This window comes from Motacilla alba, chromosome 27, assembly GCF_015832195.1.
Source record: "Motacilla alba alba isolate MOTALB_02 chromosome 27, Motacilla_alba_V1.0_pri, whole genome shotgun sequence".
Lineage (NCBI taxonomy): Eukaryota > Metazoa > Chordata > Aves > Passeriformes > Motacillidae > Motacilla > Motacilla alba.
Genome location: NC_052042.1, coordinates 4,232,996 through 4,257,056, shown reverse-complemented (window position 1 = coordinate 4,257,056; position 24,061 = coordinate 4,232,996). Strand labels below are relative to the sequence as shown.

Below are 24,061 nucleotides of genomic sequence, written 5' to 3'. Positions count from 1 at the left end.
TGACTGTAATGAGACACTGGAATGCTCTGCTGGCATCAGCAGGTTACAGCTTCCAGTTTCCTAGGCAGTGCCTGGCCCCAGAATAGATCACATACCGTGTTACAAAATCTTCATGGATTCTTTCAAAGGCCATTAAAACCACAAGGAAACCTACTTTAAACCAGGAGAGATCCCCAAAAGGTCACTGCTGACACATGATGGAGCCAGCAACATGAGCTGGCTGATTTTGTGCCGAGTCTGGAGCGAAACTTCCTCCCCTCAAGTTTTTTGGTTCATACCTGCATTGCCAAATCCAGCAGCTCTTTGGACACGTGCTGGTTGGCACCCTCCAGGTTTCTGACGAGGTCACCAGCAAAGTTGCTGTCCTTGGGGGTCAGCAGAGTGTAGGCCACTCCCTTCTCCCCCGCGCGGCCTGTGCGGCCGATCCGGTGCGTGTGGGTGTCGATGTCCCGAGCCACGTCGTAGTTGATGACAGTCTTGATGGAAGGGATATCCAAGCCTCGAGCTGGAAGAAAGAGCAACGTGGTGGGAAGTGTCATTATTCCCAATTAACTCAGAGCAATTCCTCTGGTACCAGGGTATCAGCCTGCTCTGGTCCTGCAGGCAAAAGGAACGTCAGCTGATGAATGAACAGCAACCGCTTCCTTAAGACACAGCTTTTCTTTCTGTGTATTAAAAAATGTCAGGCTGTAATTTAGGCATCATTAAGAGACTAAAAATAACCGCCCTTGCCAATGCCACATACTGCACGGGCACAGAGTGAGACTCTTGGGGGTGTCTGTGCAGGGCCAGGTCTCCATGACCCCTGTGGGTCCCTTCCAGCTCAGGATATTCCATGGTTCTGAGAAGCACCTGGAACACACAGTGTCCTGCAGGTGCAGAAGCCTTCCACCGAAACATGTTTGCCTTTCTGCTGATAACTCACAGCTTGTCCGAGCTGCTTTCCAGAAGGTCACGTACCTGCCACGTCAGTAGCTACCAGGATGGGGATCCCCTTTTTCTTAAATTCCGAAATGACTTTGTTCCTCTCGCTCTGGTCCATGTCCCCGTGGAGCAGCCCCAGGTTATGATCCTCCTGCTTGAGGTTATTGGCCAGCTCCTCTGCGTTGGCTTTCTTGGTGACAAAGAGCAGGACGCTCCCAGAGGACGTGAACTCCACGAGGCGCCGCGTCAGCCAGTTCCACTTGCTGGGCCCAGAGGGGAAAATCTCCACAATCTGAGTGACATCTTCATTTGCCTGAGGGGAGAAACGTCCTGAGAGTCAGGAAGGTGGGAGCAACACACAGACTTCCCACACATTCTGTACCACAGGTAATACAGTGCAGCTTACAGCATCACCTGCAAGTTTTCTCTGAAAGATTTAATTTTTACACATGTTAATATTATTTCAAGGATGATGCTCCCATTATACAGTCATAGTTTAGATCAGTGAATAGAGGCCCTGTGACTGAGCTGTGAAAGCTGGTGCTTTTCTTAAGCAAAATCAAGGAAACTTTTTCCCAGAAGGGGCTTCAGGCAGTCATTTCTTTTGTTATAAAGGGACCTCATGTAAAAACCAAAAAACACACAGAACTGCCTGAAAGCAGGATGTTCTGGAGGCATCTTGTGAAATTTCTCAACAGTTTTAATGTATTATTAGCAAAGTTTCTTCCCAGCAACTTTATATCTGCCCACTTCATCATCTTCCTACCCGATCCCAGCCTGCTGCTAGTTCAGCTGTCACTGTCAAGCAAGTCCAGCCTCAACATTCCCATGTAAACCGCAGGACAGAGATTTTAACTTTCAAATTCTTCCCTGCAGAAGTTGCAATGGCTTTGTCTATGCTTTTGAGACAAAACCGAAAGATACAACCATTGATTCAGCCGAATAACAAAAATAAATCACCATATTATTGTTCTACTCCTTGATGAAACCTCCCACCACTACAGGAATATTTGTTGGCGGAAAGGTCAACAAGATAAAAATAGAAACCCACTGTTTCTACAACTTTCTATTTTTGCTAAGCACAAATTATTTAAAACTAACTACGAATGATGATTCTTGCAGTTTAACTTAAATTTCAGAGAACAGAAACAGAACAGTTCCTTGCTCTGAGTGTCTCACAAGTATTATGGCATTACCTCTCCAATGTCTCCTTGCACCACCCGAATGGGGTCGATCAGAATATCCCGGGCCAATTTCTCAATCTTCTTACGGAACGTGGCACTGAACAAGAGGGCTGGAAGAGAAACAGGCTTCAAACGCCTTGAAGGAGAAACTTCCTTTCAGAACTGTAAAAACACTGCACAGATGTTGTGAAGGAGGAGGACCTGGATTCCTGAGTGGCAGTGAACTGAAGCTGAAGCTTTATGGGTTCTAATGGAAATTACCAACCGCTGTTAGAATACCACGAAACAGAAACACATTTCATCTGAAATACTGATAATACAGGGCACTGCTGTGAACTCTCTCTCATGGCACCTCAGAACACTGAATTTCAAGGCATATGAACATGAATCCACTAATCATCTTTGCTCTGAGTGCAGTGGGTGGAGGGATTACAGAGAGATGAGTTGAATGGCCACATGTCCCAACTGCTCCCTCCCAACAGCCCACGCTGAGAGTAACACCAGTGGACTTTGGCACAAGTCTCCTGGAGTGGCTGTGTCCAGAACTGGAAATCCAAGCTCTGCTCCAGACTCACTGTTTACTCACTCTGTCTGTCAGGACGTACGTGGCTTGCGATTGATCTGACCTGGTATTCTGCAAAGGAGAAGAAATGCTCTAATCAACCCTGTAAGCCCATCGTTTAGAAAAATTAAGTCAAAATGCAGTTTCATTGCTTTATTTAACACATAATCACAGAAAGAATGAGTGCTTCTCACTCACTATTTAATTTTACAGACCCCCTAAGCTGGGACTGGGCACCACTGCTTCCCAAAATAGTGACTCTGGTTCAATACGTACCAAACCCCATATCAAACATTCTGTCAGCTTCATCAAACACAAGGTAAGTGACTCTCTGCAGGTTTGTAGCTTTCTTTTTCACGTGATCAATCAAACGACCCTAGTAAGAAAAAACTCCAAGTTTTTAAAGCACCTTTAAAAACATGTTAATGTATACAACCACCTAGCTGCTTTTCATCCTGACTTACCAGAGACAACAAAAACCATCTCAAGGCTTCAGTCTAGAATTAAGTGTCAATATTCACGTCATAGGAACAGATTCTCACTTTTTTCAAGCTGAACAGTGCAAAAGGCTGGTTTTGGTGCCCACGGGTACTTACTGGTGTGCAGACCACGATCTCTGCCCCCTCCTGCAGGGCCTTGGCTTGCTCCCACATGCTCCCTCCTCCGTACACGGCCACCGAGCGCAGGTTATAGGCCTTGCCAAAGCGCTTGCACTCCGAGTGGATCTGAGGGTGACACAGACACAGCACAGCTCCCATCAGACAGCTGTGACACAGCACACCTACCCTGGAAATGCAGCACGGAGCCTGAAATGCACTCTCCAGCTGCTAACTTGATGGAATGATTCCAAACTCCTCAGGGGTGAATACTTTGACACATGGGGATAACTTCCAGTAACTTGAGAAACCTACTTAGGCATCCAACAATAATTTAACCTGCAGGCTCTACCCTTCTGCACATACAATTTGTCACAATGCATCCACAGCATTCTTATACCTAAAAATAACGTAGGAGCACGGTGCAAAAACTTGAAATTTTAGGTTTGGCATGATTCTTCAAGAAAACAATGATAAGAAAGAGCTGTGAGCTGGACCCAGGCTACTCATCACAAAGTAGTTTTTTTCAAATACTTTCCTGAGGTTATCTGATAATTTCTGCTAAGAATTTTGTCTCCTTCTCCAAGCAGGCTGGCTGGTGCACGCAGGAATGCTACACACCTACCTGCTGGCAGAGCTCCCTGGTGGGGCAGACGATCACTGCAATGGGACCATCCCCTGGTTCAAGCTCCTTCTGATCCATGATGTGGATCAGCATCGGCCAGATGAAGGCAGCTGTTTTCCCACTTCCAGTCTTGGCTATCCCAATCATGTCTCTGCCACTTAGTGCCACTGGAACACCCTAAAAAGAAGGAGATTCTAAGCCCACGTTATGCCCAGTCTAGCACATCCTTGTGCTGGACAGTACAGGAAAACTCAGGTAACAAGGAAAGCCCAAGACAAAAAAAAACCCTGAATTTTCATACATTTCTGCAGGCAAGAGACATCACTTGAATGTTCTTCATTCACCAAAACAATGAAAAAGGAATATGGATATAGTTACAGTGGTCATTCAACAAGAAAAAAAGGGGCCAAACTTCTATTTAAAAAATATAAGCCATTTTTCTAAAAAAAGCCACTCTGCAGACAAGAAGAATTGCATTTGTCTCCTCCTCATGTGGATGAGGGAGCTTCGCATGTGTTATTTTTCTTTACAAGTCTGAGAAGTAACAACACTCACCTGACATTGTATTGGAGTGGGTTGGGTATACTCAGATTTCCTAATCTGATGCATAAGTTGCTCATCAAACCCAAAATGAGCAAAACTACTGCCAGGCCTTGGAGGAGCAGCCCCGGAGACCTTGGAAAGAGAAAAAGAGCTTTGTTCATGAACAGTGAGAGAAAAACAAAGAGCAATCTGTCGAAAGAAAACAGGTCTCTCTGCCTCTGAAAAAGACCATACTTTTTGAGTGGACATTAAATTTAACTGTGTGCAAATTCCAGATGTGTTGCATAAATTAAGACTTTCAGGTATAAAAATTTAATTATCTGCCAATCAACATGAGCTACTAAACATCGTTTTTACCTCCTTGTGTCTAACTGGTGTTCTACCCCAAATAATTCCCTTCACAGAAGGTCACCCCACTAACATGTCAGAAATGGCAAAGAACTGATTTCTGCATCCATTTCCAGTTTTAACTCCTGGAGTTCTTTAGTCCAAGTAGCATTCCTCACTGCCCGCTTTCACAAATCCATAGGAGACTTCCCAGAACACTGCAGGTGTCTGAGAGGACTGGATTCAAAAGCTGGAGTTCCCAGTGAAGATATTCATTGGGATAAGATAGTCCAAAGCTGAAAGGGAGTTAAAAGCTGCTGGGGGAGCAGTTTTGTGAGCAGCTCACCCGCAGATTCAGCTTGTGCCGTAACTCCACCACTTGCTGCGGGGTCAGGCTGGTGATCTCCTCATGCTCATCGTAGAAATTTTTCTCAAATGGTGGGTATTCAATCTGCAATGGAATTAATTCGTTACTCAGTTAGTCCAGACTCAAGATTCTTTTTTTTCCCCTGAAGTTTTTAATTGTCTGCCAGAACATTTGCTTAAATGAAGCCATTTCAAGGAGATTTATATGACTTACCTAAGAAAGCACTGAAATATTACAGGGGCCTCCTCAGCTCCTGCTTTCTGGAATGCCTCAAACAGAACAGAACAGAACAGAAGTCCCTCCTACCTCTGAATGGTCAATAGGTGGAAGGGGATCAATGATTTTTTTGGACGGTGCAATCGGATTGCCATCACTGTCATACTCCAGGTTATCCTCTTCCTCCTCTTGCACCACACCAGCAGTGGGGTTCTCTGCCATGTAGCGAAAATATGCTTCCTGCAGCAAAACAGATCAGCAAACTCACATCCAATAGACTGCAAAAGTGCTTCTGGCTGTTGAAGTGATGGATGTACTAAGAGGCTGTTTGCTTTCAACCCACCACTGAGGAAAAAGGAAACTACTTTCACTAGAACTGATTCTTAATAAACACCAACAGACAGACACGTCCTGAAGGACAAGAGTACAAATGAAGAACACAACTCCAGTGTCAGCTACACCACAAAATGCTCCTAAAAGTCAAACTTCTCTTGTGTCTGTTTAACAACTCCTTCTACCAAGCCTTGTTATGTTTACCAACAGAAGGATCTATTCTCATTTCCACATGAACAAAGCACAAAGAACAAAACACTGTAGGTTTCTAAGCAGAAAACACATTTTACTAAGCATATGATATTGATTTCTTTAAACATGCTATGCCAAAGATAGTTTCTTTACTTCCCCTAACTAGACTTCAGGAAATGAAGAATACCTGTTTTTCATTGAGAGAGTCAACAACAAACGTGAAAGAAAGTATTTCAGAAGAGTCCTTCAAGACAAGCCCGAGTTAAGACACTGTCACCCTGTCACGTGCCATCCTCACAGCTCACAAAGATGTTTGTGTCTCTCACATTCTCACTGGCACACCAGTGTGAGGCTTTCTCATAGAGAAAACACCAGTCTTGCTTGACTTGAAGCAAATATTTAAGATCAGCTTTGTAAAGCAAGGCTCAATTACAAATATATGTACATACTCATCTGGATTTTCCATCTTCCTGACCAATCATCCCTCAGTCACAAAGCTGTGCACACAATACACCTGAACAACAGCTGCCCCCAGGCATAAAGCCACCTCTGCTCAAACTCTGGCACAGCTACACCCACCACGCTGGAAGCAGAGGCCTTCAAGGCCAGACAACCCTGCCAAGCTCTGCATGAATGCAAGCAACACAAGCGCCAGTAACTACAACTCAGTAGGAAGGTACATTTTGAAATTAAGTCTTTTCTCTTTATTTCTGCTGTAAAGCTCAAGGAGAACTGGAGCTCCTCTGAAAACAGGGATCAAAAGGCCTGACTCTTGCCCTGAACAGACACCACGTTGCACTGCAAGGAGCCTCCACAATCCAGCAGCCTCTCCCTGCCCGTGCTAATCGCAATGTGTAAGATCCTCAGACACTGAACAATCTCTACAGGAAACTTGAGTTCAAACTGACTGAAAGAAATCTTCTTCAGTGAATGTAATTGTCTAATATTCTTCTTAAAACACCTGAAGGGTAGAGAGCAGGGTAACCACTACAGCTTCCTGCTGAATTGTCCGGACACCGTGCATGACACTGGAATTTTGTCTGTCCCTAGTAGTTAGGTGTTTGGAGAGGGAAAGTTAAAAAATTACAAAACAACAAAAAAGAAGATAGAAAGACTGCATAGGAACTCACTTGGTCATCTTCCTCTTCAATGTCATCTCGAATACCCCTGGAAAAACAAGCGGAGAAAAAACTTCCCTGCAAGTGTTCCACAGACTCAGCTCAATAGTTTCATTTGATTAGTGCTGAGCTCCAGATTTCGTGGAAGACACAACACTATCAACTCGGCAACATTTATATTCCCAACCCATGGAGCTCTCATATCTGGTGCCAACCACAGCAGTGACCCTGCAAAGGCTTCTCTTTACTTCTAGCACTGAAAGATTAGGATTCCATCTTCCCAGCAGAAGCCACATCAAAGATCATCCTGGTCTAAGCTCTTGATGCTACACAAGTCCCATAACTGAAGAGGAATATGAGCCAGGAAGTGCAAATCCAGTTCAGAGCTTCCCCAGGTGGTGGTTTGGATCCTGTGTTCTGTGTCAGGACCATGTCTAACCTGATCAAGCCCATGCAATGTAACTTCTACCGATGTACCTGACATTTCTATCAAGAATCAACAGCATAATTATCTTCCTTGGTCAAAGCAAATAGATAAGCTGCATGAATTTAAACTGTTTTAAACTCCAAATGCAGTACCCCAACTGTCATGTGCTACCTAATCTATCAGCTTTAATGTCTCAAACCTAGTCCAAGTTTAGAAGAGTCTCCAGTAGTCCATGTACAGCACCACTGATTTATTTTGCTCACATAAATGTAGTTTTAAGCTAAACCATTCTGATCTCTCTAAGGGTGTGGGAAGCAGACAAACTAACCAGGCTGATCTGGAAAGTGGCAGGAGTACAACGTGTTGCCCCGATTTCTGTGACCTAGAAAGGCTTCTGGCAGGGGATAACTCTCAGTATTGCTGCAGTTTGCCATGGGATGCTGCCATGGATTCTTGCCTATTATCTCATTTTTACAGCACAAAGCGTTACCCACAGCATCTCATGCACAGGTTAATGATGTTTATTGGGTATATACCACACTGCCTAATGAACAACCATCATCAACAAAATGCTCAGAATTCTCTGAGCACCACACAAGACACAGGCAGGCATGGCAATGATAAAGGAGAACTTACTTAACGTTCTTTTTTTCTTTGTCTTTATCTTCGAGTCTCTTCATGTCTCGAGCAGCTTGATCCTAGCAGGTCATAAAGTTGTCACATGTTAAAAAGACCAAGACGGTAAAACACGGAAGGGAAAAATGTTCCTGAATAATTAAACCATTATGTCACAGAGACAACACTTGGACGAATCTTTGTCTTGTTCCGTATCTGATTATGCTAAATAAATTCTCCTACCTTTGAATTTATATACTACTTTAAGCTTGTGACAGTGCTATTGAAAAAATAAATTCCCCACATTCCTCCTGAATCCAACTAATTACAGAACTGTAGCTAAAAATCAGCTCACCCTAAATAAAAACAATTTCCATTTAGGTAGTGAAAAACACAAAAAACCTTCGTTTGATATTCAGAAACAAGCAGAGCTCTATGTTGCATTGTTCTGACGTCCTCAAAGCAGTTAAATTATTGTAAGTCACATCCACTCTCTGTCTATCTAATCCATTGTTGAGGTCTAGCTAACACCATCCTACATCAACCACCAAGTTAAGTGGCATTTTGACTGCAGCTGCCAAAGCCCTGAGTGACATTTGCTGGCCCTGACTGCACCCAGGGACAGCCACAGCAATGAACAAACATTCCCCAAGCTGGCTCTTGCCTCCACTTCAGCCATGAATGCCTCCAGAGGATCATCATCGCTGTCAGAGTCTGCTGATTTGGAGTGGAACTGCTGCCGAGTGGGGGAATTCTCTGCGGGAATGTAGGGCAATTCCACATTGCTGGAATCTTCCTCCTCATCCTCAAAGTACCTGAAAAAAAGCGAGCAACAGCCCACTCAGCACATGGTTTACAGCACTGTGCTGTCTTTCACGGTTTCGGGTTGAGTCAAGGTACCCACATGGACAAGAGAAGATGTTGAGATTTATTTATTTACAATTATTCATGTTAAAAGTTCAAAGCAATGGCAGGGCAAAGAGATATCATGAAATTGAGTCTCTCTTCATCTTTCTTGTAGGCTCCCTTACGGTACTGGAAGGCCACAATTAGGTCAGCCCCAAACTTCTCCAGGCTGAATAATCCCAGCTTTCTCTGCCTGGTTTATACATTTATGCAGCCAAGAGAAGGGTTAGTAAAGAGCTGTGGAGACCAATGTTTTCCTGTGCAAAAGACACCCAAATTTATCCTACTTGGCTCCAACTCTGAGAAGACCCTAGAGTGAATAAAATATGTTCTCAGGAGGGAAAAGCTGGAGGAGGAAAGCTCCTGCAGGCTACTGTAACATCTCACATCTAAGTATATTATCCCGTATTTATTTATATAAACGTCACAGATACTTCCCTGACCTCAGAAGCATAAAACCATTAAAATCTAGAGCTGTGTAAACAGAAGAAGTGGCTGCACTTACGCATTCTCCTCATCAAAATTGGCTCTCTTTGACCCAATTTTGTAGAAGGAAGGCAGCTGAGGAGGCCCCGATTTCGCAAATGCCGCCGAGGAGCCGGCGGTGCCAAAAGCACTGTGGGACTGCTGAGACAGCTTGGGCTCCTCTTTCTTGCCAGGTGTTATGGCAAAGCCACCAAACCCAAAGCCTCTCTTTGTACCAGGTCCGCCTTTATTCCAATTCATGATGCCCCCGAGATACCTGTTAAAACAAGACAAGACAAAGGAATGCTCTGATTCAGGCGCTTCTAGGTAATTGTCATGATTTTTCTTGTTGTGATCACTTCAGTTGTGACACAGGCACTTGTGGAACTCTGAGTGACAAGAGTTTAATCTGTTTCCCAAAAAGAACGGGGCTCTGGTCTTTTGCCAGTAGTATGAACATACCCACAGTTCCAAAATAAAATAAAAACAAAGTGGTTCCAGAACAGGTCGTGTCCTTCAAGGATTACTTAAACACATTTAAGATGTTACCTGTCCTGTTTGCAGTCTAAGACAAACAAACCCAAGGCCAGGACTTTGAACACCAGGAGGAACAAGAGATGAAAAGGCAGCTCAGTGCGTGCCCACACTGTCCCATGTGTAAGTGTTTCATGGCTTGTCAATACCTCACTCCTGCAACCTGCAGAGAAAGGGGCCCAGAGCAGCACAAGGCCCCATGTGAGCCCAGGCACATCTCTGCCAAAAGCCAGCTCCCTTTGCCTCTCAAACCACCTTCAGCCATACAGATGATCTCTGTTTGTTACACACATTTATATGCTCCCCAATCCCTGTTTCTCAAACAATATTTTAAACACTCCACATAACAGTGTCTGCCCAGAACTTGATTTTCTAAGATGATGGCTGAACTGATATATTAATATTTACAGTTTTTACAATATTCTTGAGTCACTTAGTTACCTGCATGGTCAAGCAAATCATACCTGTAAGGCAGGAAAGAGAGCAAGACAGCCACTGCTTTCCAATGCATCATAACTGACTGTCCAAAGGCTACCAGTCTTATTAAACAAATCCTCACACCGAGAATCTTCAACGAGAACAGAACTCACTGGCAAAAAACAACTCCAAAACAATCTGAAGGTAAATAGTGCAGCCGGTCCCTGTGCTGAACATTTACCAGCTTGGGGCTTGCTCAACAAATCTCGAGTCAAGACCAAAGCTCAGGAGTAGATTCTGGGGGAAGCTCTGCTGTTCAGCTCTCCATGGCAGCAGCTGACCATGGAGTCCTGTTTTGCCTCTTGTCCTGACACCCTGTAGCCTTTACACCTGCGGATCCGTGGCGCTGGGAGATCAAAAACTACAACAGAAGGGTGAGAGGTGGAACCGCATTTCTGCTGTGACAGCACAGTGGGAATCCCTGAAAACTGTTAAAATCTGACTGTAAGAATTCTTCCTCACTGTGCTTATCCACCTTTTTCCCCCTTCCGCTACCTCAAAAAATAAGGCGGATCACTTTTTTATTGTCATCCAGCAGCGAAAGTACAAAACGCTCAGTTCGCCCACTCGCCAGCAGCGAGCGAACAGGGAGAGGTTCCCACAGGACGCAGAGACCACAGGAAAACCCCGGGGGCTTCTCTGCTCCGTGGCCGCCGTTCCGCGGGAGGAAACTCGCGGGACGCGGACCCCGCCTGCGGCTCCCGAGCTGCGCGGGCACGGCCGCGATGCGCCCCCGCCGCTCCCGGTCCACGGGGAAAGGGCGGAGAGACCCCCGCCCGCCGGGATCGCCCTCCGCAGGGCACGGCAGGGACCGGGGCCGGGGGGCACAGAAGCCGCGGCAGGAGCTGTCCCGGCACACCGGGCCCTGCGCGGGCCCTTCCCGCCCGCGGAACCGCGGTGCGGGGCGGGCCCTTTGTGCGGGGCAGGCCCGGGCTGCCCGCGCCCGCTCCAGGCCGCGGCTCCGGCGGGTGCCGCCCGCGAGAGGCCCCGCAGGCCGGCGAGGGAGGATCGGCCGCCGTGCCCGGCCGGGCCCCGCTCCCCTCCCTCAGCCCCCCGCACTCACCCGCAGCCGCCGCCGCCGCCACTTCCCCGGTTACCGGGGCGGGGGGTGGGGACGGACGCACCGACGTGCCCACGCACCGTGCGTGAGTGACGCGCGGCGGCCGCGCGTGGCCCGGCGCAGGCGCAGCGCCCGCCGGTGAAGCGGCGGCCAGTGAGGGCGGCGGGACCGGGCAAAGGCGGGAGCGGCACCCCGGCAGCGGAACCGAGAGACGGTAACGTCAGCGGGGCCCCGGGACCGCGCTGCTTTCCCGGTTGGTTCTCGGGTGGTTCCCGGCCGCAGGGCTGGGCTCGCTTCCCCCCCCCCTCCCCCGGTTGTACCGCACACCCCCGCACATGCGGCGGGGCCCGCACTGCGCAGGCGCCCCGGTACGGCGGGCGCGGAGCGGAGCGGAGGGCGGGGGCCGGGCCGTGACTCAGGTAACGCTGCCGCGGCCCCCGCCGCACGGGACACCCCGCTCCCACCTCCCCAGGGCTGCCTCCGGGCAGCTCGGTACCCGCAGGGTGCCCGGGAGGGCCAGCCTGGCGCCGAGGGCACCGGGCGTGCGCGGCCTGTGCCGCGCCCCGCGGGGCGGGAGGAGCTGGCGGCGGGGCCGGCGGCGGCAGATCGCTGATTCTATCTTGTTCACCTTGACTCGCGTTCCGGGAAGGAGCTGGGAGCGCCCACGGAGCGGCGGGATAACGAACAGCTAGGGTGGTGTCCCCGCTTCGGGCGAGGGTCACCGTGAGGGCCCGACCTGCTGGGGACAGGCTCTTCTCCAAAATCTGCCCCCGAGCTCGGGGCTAGGCTGGAGATTACTGAGCAAGGGGACGGGATCTTCTCCAAAATCTGCCCCCGAGCTCGGGGCTAGGCTGGACATTACTGAGCAAGGGGACGGGATCTTCTCCAAAATCTGTCCCCGAGCTCGGGGCTAGGCTGGACATTACTGAGCAAGCCCTGCTGCTGAATGTGCAGCACAGGCGGCAGCAGTGCTTGCCTCCGGATTGCTGGAAGTAGTTTCTCTTGCTAGTGGGGTCTGGGCAGCTGGTGTGGAGATCCAAGAATGAATCGGTTCCTCTGACAAGGGAAAGTCGGTGGCGTGTGAGTCGTGGAGGACCTGCCGAGGATATTCTGCTTCCTGGAATTTGAACTTGGAAGCCGTTCTGACAGATTGCTGACCTAAGGGGGGGCTCCAGCTCTCACCCACCTCTGGTTCAACTCTGTCCTTCAAACTGGCTGCAGAAATTAATTTTGCATTAAGCTATTTGGAATTGTTGAGTGTTCTGAAGGTGGATGTGCTCAAATAGTCTTGGAGTTCTTAATGTGAAATGTTCCAGTTTGGTCGAGCAGGTGGCTCTGTTGTCCTGTCATTTTCAACAGCGTGTAAATTCTGTCCTATTGAAATAATATTTGGGGTTTTTTTTCTGCTTAAATTCACATAAAATTGTGACGTTCCCACACAATGTTCCGAATTCCTGGGCCTTGCTGAACCTTCCATCCTGATTAAGGTTCTGTGACCATGTTCTGTGCGGGTTTTTGCTGGAGTGAGGAGTGTTTGACAAAGGTGTTTATTTTAGTCGTCCTTGTCATTCATAGCAGTGGGTTCCCTGCATGAGGCACTCAGAGGAATGCTGGTCAAATTTAGAAACAAATCATTTCTATTCTAAGTTTGTGAGAGAACACTCTGATTAACATTCGGGTTCCCACTCGGATCTGGTTGCGGGAGGGAGTAAAATGAGCCTGACAGCAGAGCCTGATGCAGCTGATCCTCTGTGCCTGGTTGTGAAGTGCAGCTGGGGGGTTGTTGCTGCCTTTTTTGGACCTTGGAGAAGGTGCTCCAACCTGAAGGGGAGGTTGGGATTGTTTTGAACTCAAGCAAAAGAGACAGGAAGCTGAGGGCAAAACAAGGGGAACTGACAAACTCTGCAGGGTTCTGGCCAATGTGGGGAGAGCTCTGGGCTCGTGAGCCCCAGTTTACTCCTTTGTTCTGGGGAGCAATGCCATATCTGTCCTCTTCTTTTTTTATATTTTTTCGCACAACTTGAAGGGTGGCTGTGCTGAGCTGGGGTCGCTCTCTTTCTCTGGGCAACAACAGACAGAACTAGAGGACACAGACAGTCTCAAGCTGTGCCAAGGGAGATCCAGGCTGGAATTAAGGAGGAAGTTTTTCACAGAAAGAGTGGTCAAACACTGGAATCATCTGCCCAGGGAGGTGGTGGAGTCACCATCCCTGGATGTGTTTAAAAACAGACTGGATGTGGCACTTGGTGCCATGATCTAGTTGAGGTCTTGGAACATGGGTTGGACTCGATGATCTTAAAGGTCTCTTCCAACCTAGAAATTCTGTGATTCCTTTTTTATATTTTTTCGCACAACTTCCAGCAGAAGGTCTTTGTCTCTATGCAGAAATCATGGTGGGACACTGGGAACTTCGTTTTGAGTGTGCAGCCTAGAAAATCACAGCTGAGCACTTTTGGACTAGCAGAGGCCATCAGAGCATTGCTGTTTAAATGAATCGAGTGCATTTTTTAGATTCACTGCTGCCGTTACACATTCAGTGCTCTGACTGTGCCTAATTGCTAATTAATAACAACTGTAGACATGTAGACACGGAATGTGGTCTTGGAAGGGAGCTGGCTGGGAGATGCTATCGGAGAGTCAGTTTTGTAGCAGAGCATCCCTGCTGTCCATCTCAGCTCATTTGAACAGTGTGGCCAGATGTCAATTTGCTGCTGCCACAAGCAACAGAGTCCAGGACCTCTCCTTCAGAGCTGCTTTGTTCTCGTGCCAGTTGTCACTTTCTTTATAGAGGCCATGGCAAGATCAGGCACGGGTTTGTTTCTCTCTCTGGTCTGACTCGTAGTGTTTTCAAATCGTGCACCGTGGGTTGGGGGTGTGATGTAACAGAATTGATGAGGACTTTTTGCAATGATTGATTTAATTTTATTTTTTTTCCCAGTGAAAATGAAGAATTTGTATCTTTTTATCGCTGTCCTGTTCATCCCGTGGAACTTTTCTTTGGCAAAGTATGATGAATTTGAGGATGGAGATGACATTATGGAGTATGATGATAATGACTTTGCTGAATTTGAAGATGTGAGTGAAGATACAGTCACAGAGTCTCCTCAGAGGATCATCACTACAGAAGATGATGAAGAGGAAGCCACTGTAGAGCTTGAAGGTCAGGATGAAAATCAGGAAGACTTTGATGATGCAGACACACAGGTAAGGCCGTGCCTCCTTCCTCTTGTGTTTCCTAATAGTGTCTCTGCACCTTTCTTTCTCTTTTTGGATTTTACTTGCTGGGCTTTGGATTTTCATGCTGTTTGTGATTTCATCCTTTAGGAAGGTGACACCGAGAGTGAGCCATATGATGACGAGGAGTTTGAAGGGTATGAAGAGAAACCAGATGCATCTCATAGCAAAAATAAAGACCCCATAACAATAGTTAATGTAGGTATAACTGTTGATCCAGTGTCTATTTGGAGTTTCATCGCTTATTTTCTTAAGACAGTATGCCAGGAATGTCACTGGGGTACTAAACAATGAATACAGTGTGGGTTTAGCTTGTCTTGTGGCCTGTCAGATTAGAACTTGTCAACTCAGTTGGTTTTTGAAGCCAATCTCTTTCCCCACCCTGCATCACCTTTTTGCCTCCCAAAATAGCCTTTCAGAATGATCAGGTGCTCAAGGTCTGCCTGTTTATTACCTCTGAGATCTCTTTTTAGGTATCATAGCTGACCTTGGCAGTGAAAATTAACATTTGGGTACTTTTATGACTCCAGGGTGGTACAGTGGTGGCAGAATGGCTCATTAGCCTCTGAGGTGGCAAGGTCAGGAAGGGCTCTGCTGTGCCCCATGGAGTCTGTGGCTCTTCCTGGCATCCTGAGAATGTTTTTGGGCATTGGGTGTTTGGATTTGCAAAGAAGTTAACGATGATCAGATAATGCTGTGATGGGCAGGGTATCAAGCTCAAATGCTCAGTGAATTGAAGTGCTGGACTGTTTACTCTGAGGGATGTGTGCTAGCCCAGGCTCACTTGGAAGTGAGTACTTTTTGTCTGTTGAGCAGGTATTTTGGGAATGCTGTTATCACTTGTTTCCTGTATGATTATTGTGCCCCAGTAAGCCAAGTGCTTTATGTAGCCTTAGCTCTCTCCTGTTGCCTTTGTGGAGCTTATTGCTGTGTTGGGGATGGAACGTCTCCACTACTCTGCGTTTCCCAAATTTTTGTGTGTATAAAATCCACTTGTTCAATGTGTAAATCGGTGTAGGAATGTGCCCCCTATGGACAGAGTGACAGAACTTGCCTCTGTCCCCCAAAAAGGAAAGAGCCCAGAACTTTCTCCCAGTGATCAGGTAGAAAAATCACTGACAGGACCTTGGGGACTTCACCTCAAGTTTGGGGACAGCTAATTGGCCATAAGCCAAAAGGTCCTGCCTGGGCCATTTAGTAGAAAAGGACAGAACAAAGAAACCAAATCACTTTTGTGAGGTGTTTTACCAGGAGCACAAACCTGTGAACCTGGGTCTGTTTTGTGTTTGTTATTTTGCCTTTTATTAAACCTTTTTTGTTCCTGACGCTGTCACATCAGCCTCCTGCTCCTTTTATGCCTCCCTATGAACGCTGAGCTATTCTGGGGTATAACGTTTGGGTGTTGAGAGCTCATCAGATCAGCTCAAAACCCCGGGCAAAAACGTTATAAATCACAGCTTCTGTTCCCTTACACAGGTCCCTGCTCACCTTCAAAACAGCTGGGAGAGTTATTACATGGAGATCCTGATGGTAACAGGTCTGCTGGCTTACATCATGAACTACATCATTGGGAAGAACAAAAACAACCGCCTGGCTCATGCTTGGTTCAACACCCACAGGGAGCTGCTAGAAAGTAACTTTGCTCTTGTTGGTGAGTTCCATAATGACAAAGATCTGGTTTTAGTATTTGAATAAAGCTGGGTTTAGGCTGTAGAGAATCCTCCTCTGTACTGTGGCACGGTGAGCTGTACTTCTGCTGAGCTGTGGTCTCTCAGTTGGTGAGTTTAGATTGAGGTTCTTTCACTGTTGTTTTCCTCAGGGGATGATGGCACTAATAAAGAAGCTACAAGCACTGGGAAACTAAATCAAGAAAATGAACACATATATAACTTGTGGTGCTCCGGAAGGGTGTGCTGTGAAGGAATGCTCATCCAGTTAAAGGTAAGAATGAGGGACTTTGTGGTGCTGTTTACCTGTCACCAGTTGTCAGGTTCTAGAGGCTTTTCCATTCCCGTGTGGGCACCATGGAATCCCAGCTTGGCATTTGTGCTCACATTCAGACACAGAGTTCTGAGCACACACACATGAGGAAAAACTGGTCATCTGAAGGTCTGCACAGACCTGCATTCTGCCCCTTAAAGTTGGCACCAAAGAGCAAGTGCTTGCAGGAAGAGGATAAAAGCCAGAGGTGTAGTGTGAACAGAGGTAACTGTAGGCTGAAGAGCCTGTTTGCCACTTAGAGGGATAAATGGACCAGCAGGAATTCCAAGGAAGTACAGCAAAGACAAATACGAAGCCCTGGACCTGGACTGGAACAGTCCCACTGTTCTTGTTCTGACTTAAGGGACCAAAGCCCTGAGAGACTCCTGCAGTGCAGAAAGTGGGCCTGCTTTTGAGCTGTATTGGTCACACGGGGAAAACTCAGGTTAGAAATTAGGAAGGAGTTCTTTACTGTTGTCTGTTCAGCTGTTTTCTGTGTTTACCACCTGGTGTTTTTAGTTTCTCAAGAGACAGGACCTGCTGAATGTCCTGGCACGCATGATGAGGCCGGCGTCAGACCAAGTGGTGCGTACTCAGCCCTTCAGATTAGCTCTGTTGCATTCCTTCGGTTCTGCTCTGCTGCTTTTGATTGTTCCAGGTGATTTCTGTAGTATTCCATATCTTCCAGTTCAGGAACTATTGAAACAACCTCAAAGAATTGTTTGTATTTCTTTCCTGCCTGCGAAATGCAAACTGCTGATGACTGGAAGTTGCTTTATTCTGTGGATTTAATCATTCGAGTGGTTTTGTGAATCTGTCATGATTCAAGACATCATATTGATAAAAAGTGGTTTTACAGTCTGAAATACTTAGTGATTGTTCATGTGTCTGTTCAGTCTGCCTGAACAGGACTGCTTAAACCCATATGTTGGTCTGGATATTATATTCTCAATATTACATTTGCCTTCCAACTTGCTCTTAGAGAGCATAAGTGCCAAGAGAGGTTACATTAGGAAGAACAGTGACTGTGTGCACTGTGAAGACTCTTCCCATGCATCTGTAATTGTATTTACTTACATCAAAATATTTAATTGCAAATTATTTTTACAACTCTGCTGTTGTAGTCAGTGTCATTACAGCACGATACTGAGTGGTGTGCTCAGTCTAATAAAAAATCTTCCTTACTTTAGGACATACTGAAAAGCTTTAAATCAACCACCTTTTTCTTAGCTGTGTCTGTCCTTGCATAGTCCTTGTTCTTTGGAATCAAAGTATCAGACAAACATTGAAATCTGACCGGGGCTAACTAATAACATTCTGTTTCACAGCAAATAAAAGTGACAATGAATGATGAAGATATGGACACGTATGTGTTTGCTGTTGGAACCAGAAAAGCACTGGTGAGACTTCAGAAGGAGATGCAGGACCTGGTATGTACATGCACGTTGATAAATAATAGCATATAAGAATCTAATCTGCATATTCATTGTTTTCTTGGGAACAGCTGAAAACCTGTGACTGACCTGTTGGAATTTGTGTGGAAAAGATATTTCCGTTTACAGATAAAAGTCTAATGGACTCAACCAACAGAAATGCTCCTCCATCAGGGAAGGAGGCAGTGGAAAGCAGCTTACACTTTTCTTTTAGGGTATAGTTGGTTTAAGAGAGGCTGCAGATTTTTGTCAGCAAACATGAGTGTCACTTGACCTCATTTCATTTGCACAAAAGACATCTCCAAGGAATGAAAAGTAAACTTAATTAGTGGTATGTGATATGGAGAATTTAGGTTTAAGTCATCTGTTTTTGCATGATCTGAAATGAAAACTTTCCATATGTTCAAGCCATGAAAAGAATTGCAGAGCTTGCAAAGAATCCAGTGATAACAAGTAATGTTAAAAAATCTTTCCTCTCAAGTAACAGCATGACGTGTGCTTGGTAGGATGCCAGTTTTTGTTCTGTTATCAAACAATGTAAGCAAAATGCCTTAATCCACTTTGGACACTCCAGTATGTATGTATTAGAATTGATTTATCTTCTTAAAATGCTGACTGCTGAAGGAAAATACTATCTTAAATACTGTTGATGCTGTGTGCTTTACTTTGTTTGAAATGTCCCCAGCCAGGGTGAGTGAATGAGTGTATTTTTTATTGTTTCTTTTCAGGTACTTCTAGAGGTCCCTCTGTTTCAGAACAGTTCAGTCTGATAAGATACTCCCAGGCCTGTGTTTATTTTTCTTTTGCATTGTTTTCTTTGAAACAGAGCGAGTTCTGCAGTGATAAACCTAAGTCTGGTGCAAAATATGGGCTTCCAGATTCACTGGCCATCTTGTCAGAGATGGGAGAGGTCACGGAGGGAATGATGGACGCTAAGGTAAACTTGAATGAATGAATACAAACACTCCTTGGTAATCCTGGCATTTACGACTTGTATGTTCTAAAAAAGTTAAAGGGGAAAGTTCAAGGCTTTATTGGTGTCACTGTGGCAAGCTGGGCACAGCAATTTCCTGAGTGATAGAACTGTAGAAGGTTGGAAGGGACCTTAAAAATCATCCAGTGCTCGCCCCCTGCCGTGGGCAGGGAACCTGGCAAACCCCTGTGGAGTGGGTAGGCTGCAGCTGGATCGGCGTTGGGAAAAACTAATCCCTGTTTCTCTTTCAGATGATCCATTTCCTCACACACTACGCTGACAAGATTGACTCTGTCCAATTCTCGGACCAGTTCTCCGGTCCAAAACTTATGCAAGAGTAGGTATAAAGGCTGAAAGGCTGAGCTCCCCTGGGGCTGGTTGGCAGCTGTGCCTCAGCCATGCACAGCAGCAGCTCTGCTGTTTCCCTGAGCCTCCTAGTGCAGAGGTGCTTGCAGGGGCTGCTTCACGATTGCCAAGTGGTGGGTGATGTGTCCCATCTGAATTAGCACGCAGGTTTTTGCACGTGCCTGTGGTATTATGCTCACAGGCATATAAATAAATGGACATAAAGGAACATATTTTGATTTAATTATAAGACAGCTTATGTGTACACCTTGTATTAAAATTGTTGAGGATCTGTGAAATGTAGGCCTGAGATTTTCACATTAGAATACTGTAGGATTTTGGGCAGCGAATACTTAAACTTTTGAGAAAATATTTTGTTCTCCTAAAATATTTGGAGATTTTTCGTGGTATAAACAACAAGGGGGTGTGTGAAGCCGAGTGTAATTCAAAATGTACAGGCCTTCTTGGTGCTCACATGCCCTCTTGACATTTAGAGGGGCTGGTGCTGTATGTTTTCACACTCATGGCTTTTCTCTGCAGGCTTTTGGCTAAAACACTTCTGGAATCTGATTAGTTTGAAACATAACTTTGGGTTATAGCCAGGCTTTTAATGTTTATTTTATTCAAGTACTTTCCAAGTGTCTTTTGGTTCTTGATGGTCTTTTTGGACCAATGGTAGTTACTTTGTATTTTTCTTCACTTTTTCCAAACACTTGTTTCTTTCCTCCAGGGAGGGCCAGCTTACAAAACTGCCCGAAACTAAAAAGACACTTCTGTTTACATTTAATGGTAAGGGCTCCGTTGTCTGTGTGTGTCTGGGGGAGTGTGTGGCTTTATTTGGGTAAGTCACATGCTCAGGATCTGTCACCTGTGGAAGATAATGTGTGATGAGTGAGTTTAGCAGGATCATTGGTTGATAAACAGAAGGCAGCAATACACTGGGGACTGAGCAGCATATTGTCATGATAACAGGACACTGAGTCTTGCTGTTTTTGACCTCAGCTCACACTCCTCTCGGGGTGGTTTGTTTTTAAGCCACAAGCCTTGCAGTTTGAACTTGCACAGGCTCAGCTGGTTACCTGGTTTGAAATAAAAGCAGCCTGTTGGGAGAAGTCTAGAAAAGAATAGATCTTCAAATCTCTTCAAAATTGAAGCCTATAGCTCTAAATGAAGCTTCCTAAAGAGCAGGATAAGAGCATCTTTATTTCATGAACAGTGTGAGCCATAAGGGAAGAGCATCACAGCAAGCAGACGAGTACTGCCAGTCTGTGTGAATGAACAAGGAACTCTTTATTTCAGTGCCTGGTTCAGGCAACACTTCCCCAAAGGACATGGAGTCTTTGCTGCCTCTGATGAGCATGGTTATCTACTCCATTGACAAAGCAAAGAAGTTCAGGCTGAACAGAGAAGTAAGTAGTACCTGCTTTTCTGTCTTCTGACATTGTGTGAAATTGGAACCATAACCACGGCTCCTTAGGGATCCGCTGGGTCCTTCTGTGTCTCGTACGACTGGTAGAGATCCTGCATCCTGCTTTTGGGGAAATCAGTACAAGCTGTTTGCTTTTCTCTGTGCAAAGGGTAAACAAAAAGCTGACAAGAACAGGGCTCGGGTGGAAGAGAACTTCCTCAAGCTGACTCACGTGCAGAGACAGGAGGCTGCCCAGTCCCGCCGGGAGGAGAAGAAGCGGGCGGAGAAGGAGCGAATCATGAACGAAGAGGATCCCGAGAAACAGCGTCGGCTGGAGGTGAGGCCACCTTCACAGGGTACAGGCTGCTGCTTTATCCCTCCTAGGAGGTGAGGCCACCTTCACAGGGTACAGGCTGCTGCTTTATCCCTCCTAGGAGGTGAGGCCACCTTCACAGGGTACAGGCTGCTGCTTTATCCCTCCTAGGAGGTGAGGCCACCTTCACAGGGTACAGGCTGCTGCTTTATCCCTCCTAGGAGGTGAGGCCACCTTCACAGGGTACAGGCTGCTGCTTTATCCCTCCTAGGAGGTGAGGCCACCTTCACAGGATACAGGCTGCTGGCAGATCCCTCCTAGGAGGTGAGGCCACCTTCACAGGATACAGGCTGCTGGCAGATCCCTCCTAGGAGGTGAGGCCACCTTCACAGGGTACAGGCTGCTGCTTTATCCCTCCTAGGAGGTGAGGCCACCTTCACAGGGTACAGGCTGCTGCTTTATCCCTCCTAGGAGGTGAGGCCACCTTCACAGGGTACAGGCTGCTGGTTTATCCCTCCTAGGAGGTGAGGCCACCTTCACAGGGTACAGGCTGCTGCTTTATCCCTCCTAGGAGGTGAGGCCACCTTCACAGGGTACAGGCTGCTGGCAGGTCCCTCCTAGGAGGTGAGGCCACCTTCACAGGGTACAGGCTGCTGCTTTATCCCTCCTAGGAGGTGAGGCCACCTTCACAGGGTACAGGCTGCTGCTTTATCCCTCCTAGGAGGTGAGGCCACCTTCACAGGGTACAGGCTGCTGCTTTATCCCTCCTAGGAGGTGAGGCCATGTTCACAGGGTACAGGCTGCTGCTTTATCCCTCCTAGGAGGTGAGGCCACCTTCACAGGGTACAGGCTGCTGCTTTATCCCTCCTAGGAGGTGAGGCCACCTTCACAGGGTACAGGCTGCTGCTTTATCCCTCCTAGGAGGTGAGGCCATGTTCACAGGGTACAGGCTGCTGCTTTATCCCTCCTAGGAGGTGAGGCCACCTTCACAGGATACAGGCTGCTGGCAGGTCCCTCCTAGGAGGTGAGGCCACCTTCACAGGGTACAGGCTGCTGGCAGATCCTTCCTAGGAGGTGAGGCCACCTTCACAGGGTACAGGCTGCTGGCAGATCCTTCCTAGGAGATCTCCAGGGCTGCCTGGAGGTATAGTAGCAGTGGCAACTTTGATTTCCATTTGCTGCTCCTTTCTGAAACGCACAAAGGCTCCCGGTGAGCTGTGAACCCGCTGCTGGAGGGCTTTGTTGTTCGGCTCTGAAAGGATCTGCTTGTTCCTGTGTTGATTCACATCCCTGTCCTTGCCTACAGGAAGCTGCTCTGCGGCGTGAGCAGAAGAAGCTTGAGAAGAAGCAGATGAAGATGAAGCAAATCAAAGTGAAAGCCATGTGACTGTGCTGTGAGAAGCGTCTCAGTGCCACCTGTGGAACTGTAATTCACAGGGTACAAAGACCTACGTAACTCCATAATCCTCTGAGTCCTTGAACACTAGTAACCATTAAGAGAAAAGTTCTTGCGTTGGTGTTACTTATTTAAGTATTACAGCAAAATGTGTGGAGAGCTTTGTCTCTCTGTTCTGTTCCAGGTGGTACAAAGTTTTGCTACTTGTCTGTTAAAAAAAAAAAAACAAAACCCTGCAATATTCTTGAATGCTTTTTGTCATTTGTTCTTTAAAAACAGAAGATTGTAAACCCCTGTCCATGTGTGCTGGTAACATATTCATGCTTTGGTTTGAAACTTTGGTTTTAGTTATTGTGAGGGAAAGGGGGAAAGGGGAGAAACTTAGGGGGAGGCAAACTGCACCATAAACATTTACTGTGTGTGTTTATTTGCATCAAGGCACAACACTTAGAGCCTTCCATACCCAGTATGGATTCTTCAGGGATTTAAGCCCAGTAGAAGTTCTAATAGAAGTAGATTTTTTTTTATCTTCATTTTTTTTACAAACAAAGGCCTGAAGCAGTGTTAGGTCACCTGTGGGCATGGTTGGCTTGTGTGTAAATCACAGAGATGGTTAGAACCGAGGGAATGGAGTACATGGACAGTTTGCTACTTGAGTGCAAACTTAACACGCTGTGGAATCTGTGATGTCAGCACAGTGTTCCTTCAGGAGTGATGCATGGTGACTTAGCAGTTCAGCCACCTTTCCTTCAGTATTTTTAAAAGTTTCAAGTTTGCCTCAAGCCCTTCTCTCCTGATCTCAGCAGCTGCTGCCCAGTTCACTTCAGCCAGGAGCCAGATCTAGTGGAGTACCTGCAATTCCTGATCTCCCCGAGCCAGTGAAAACGTTGCAGAGGATGTTCTTCCTCTTCATCTGGTCAGTGATCTCTTCAGGGGTTTGAATCTAAATGGGAAGAATGAAGTGAATGCCCTGTGCAAGCACTTCGCTGGGAGAGCTCTGCATTTTATAAATGCTTCCTGTCCAGAAGGCATTTTATTGTTGCTTGTAACAGACTTTTAACAGTTTTGTGGGGAAACAATGTCCTGCATTTTCTTGTTCAATACTTCGTGGAAACTTGGTTCTGAGGCAATAAGAATCAGCTGCTGTTGAAACAGCAATTGCTTAAACTCCTTGTTCCAGCATGGGATACTTCACCCTGATTGAAATGCAAATGTCTGTAACCTGATACATGCAAATACATTAATTTTATAATGGTTGGTAAAATTATTTAAAACCAAAACTAATGTAGATTATGTGAAATTTTAGCACTATTTAGCTTTAAAGATTAAAATGTTATTGTTTCACAGAGTTCTTTGAAAGGAAATACTAGTGTGTGCTCCTTTGAGTAAGCAGACAGCTTTCCTGAAGCCCCATCCAGTTGTGGGCCATGGCAGCTAATTTTGTAATACAAACATTCAAATGAACAATCTAATGAAGAGTAAAATATAATTGAAACACTCCCGCTTTA

At 46.5% G+C, this 24,061-nt stretch overlaps 2 protein-coding genes across 6 annotated transcripts in view; one reads left to right on the top strand and one right to left on the bottom strand.

Moving 5' to 3' along the window:
• Positions 1–11,611, bottom strand: part of DDX42 (DEAD-box helicase 42) — a 16,244-nt gene extending 4,633 nt beyond the window's left edge. For both annotated transcript variants that reach the window (XR_005259797.1, XM_038162999.1), the window contains exons 1-15: positions 11,475–11,611; positions 9,441–9,677; positions 8,694–8,844; positions 8,051–8,112; positions 7,000–7,036; positions 5,435–5,584; positions 5,108–5,212; positions 4,447–4,566; positions 3,892–4,068; positions 3,267–3,395; positions 2,947–3,046; positions 2,695–2,742; positions 2,121–2,218; positions 961–1,237; positions 279–505 (exon numbers count right to left, since the gene is read on the bottom strand). Coding sequence is in view for 1 of the 2 variants with exons in the window: in XM_038162999.1 (XP_038018927.1) it covers positions 279–505; positions 961–1,237; positions 2,121–2,218; positions 2,695–2,742; positions 2,947–3,046; positions 3,267–3,395; positions 3,892–4,068; positions 4,447–4,566; positions 5,108–5,212; positions 5,435–5,584; positions 7,000–7,036; positions 8,051–8,112; positions 8,694–8,844; positions 9,441–9,661 (1,902 nt within the window). In the remaining variant the exon portion in view is untranslated. The remainder of the gene's footprint in view (positions 1–278; positions 506–960; positions 1,238–2,120; positions 2,219–2,694; positions 2,743–2,946; positions 3,047–3,266; positions 3,396–3,891; positions 4,069–4,446; positions 4,567–5,107; positions 5,213–5,434; positions 5,585–6,999; positions 7,037–8,050; positions 8,113–8,693; positions 8,845–9,440; positions 9,678–11,474) is intronic.
• CCDC47 (coiled-coil domain containing 47) lies at positions 11,555–24,061 on the top strand. 4 transcript variants are annotated; one of them, XM_038163000.1, is made up of 13 exons: positions 11,555–11,685; positions 14,410–14,675; positions 14,796–14,903; positions 16,182–16,356; positions 16,525–16,646; positions 17,205–17,270; positions 18,014–18,115; positions 18,945–19,055; positions 19,343–19,428; positions 20,167–20,225; positions 20,736–20,845; positions 21,014–21,181; positions 22,464–24,061. In XM_038163000.1, exons 2-13 carry the CDS (start codon positions 14,415–14,417, stop codon positions 22,542–22,544), a joined length of 1,449 nt encoding a protein of 482 aa, XP_038018928.1. In that variant the 5' UTR covers positions 11,555–11,685; positions 14,410–14,414; the 3' UTR covers positions 22,545–24,061. The 4 variants fall into 4 exon arrangements, with proteins under 4 accessions (XP_038018928.1, XP_038018930.1, XP_038018929.1 ...); XM_038163002.1 differs by having other exon boundaries at positions 11,605–11,724; positions 22,464–22,703; XM_038163001.1 differs by lacking the exon at positions 11,555–11,685 and adding an exon at positions 11,749–11,890 and having other exon boundaries at positions 22,464–22,703.

What these genes read in the sequence shown, in the direction of transcription:
- CCDC47 (XM_038163000.1), top strand. Translation starts at nt 14,415, where the DNA reads ATGAAGAATTTGTATCTTTTTATCGCTGTCCTGTTCATCCCGTGGAAC. An exon ending in ACCCCATAACAATAGTTAAT is followed by an intron (nt 14,904 to 16,181) that starts GTAGGTATAACT and finishes TCCCTTACACAG; the next exon opens with GTCCCTGCTCACCTTCAAAA. An exon ending in ACTTCTGTTTACATTTAATG is followed by an intron (nt 20,226 to 20,735) that starts GTAAGGGCTCCG and finishes TCTTTATTTCAG; the next exon opens with TGCCTGGTTCAGGCAACACT.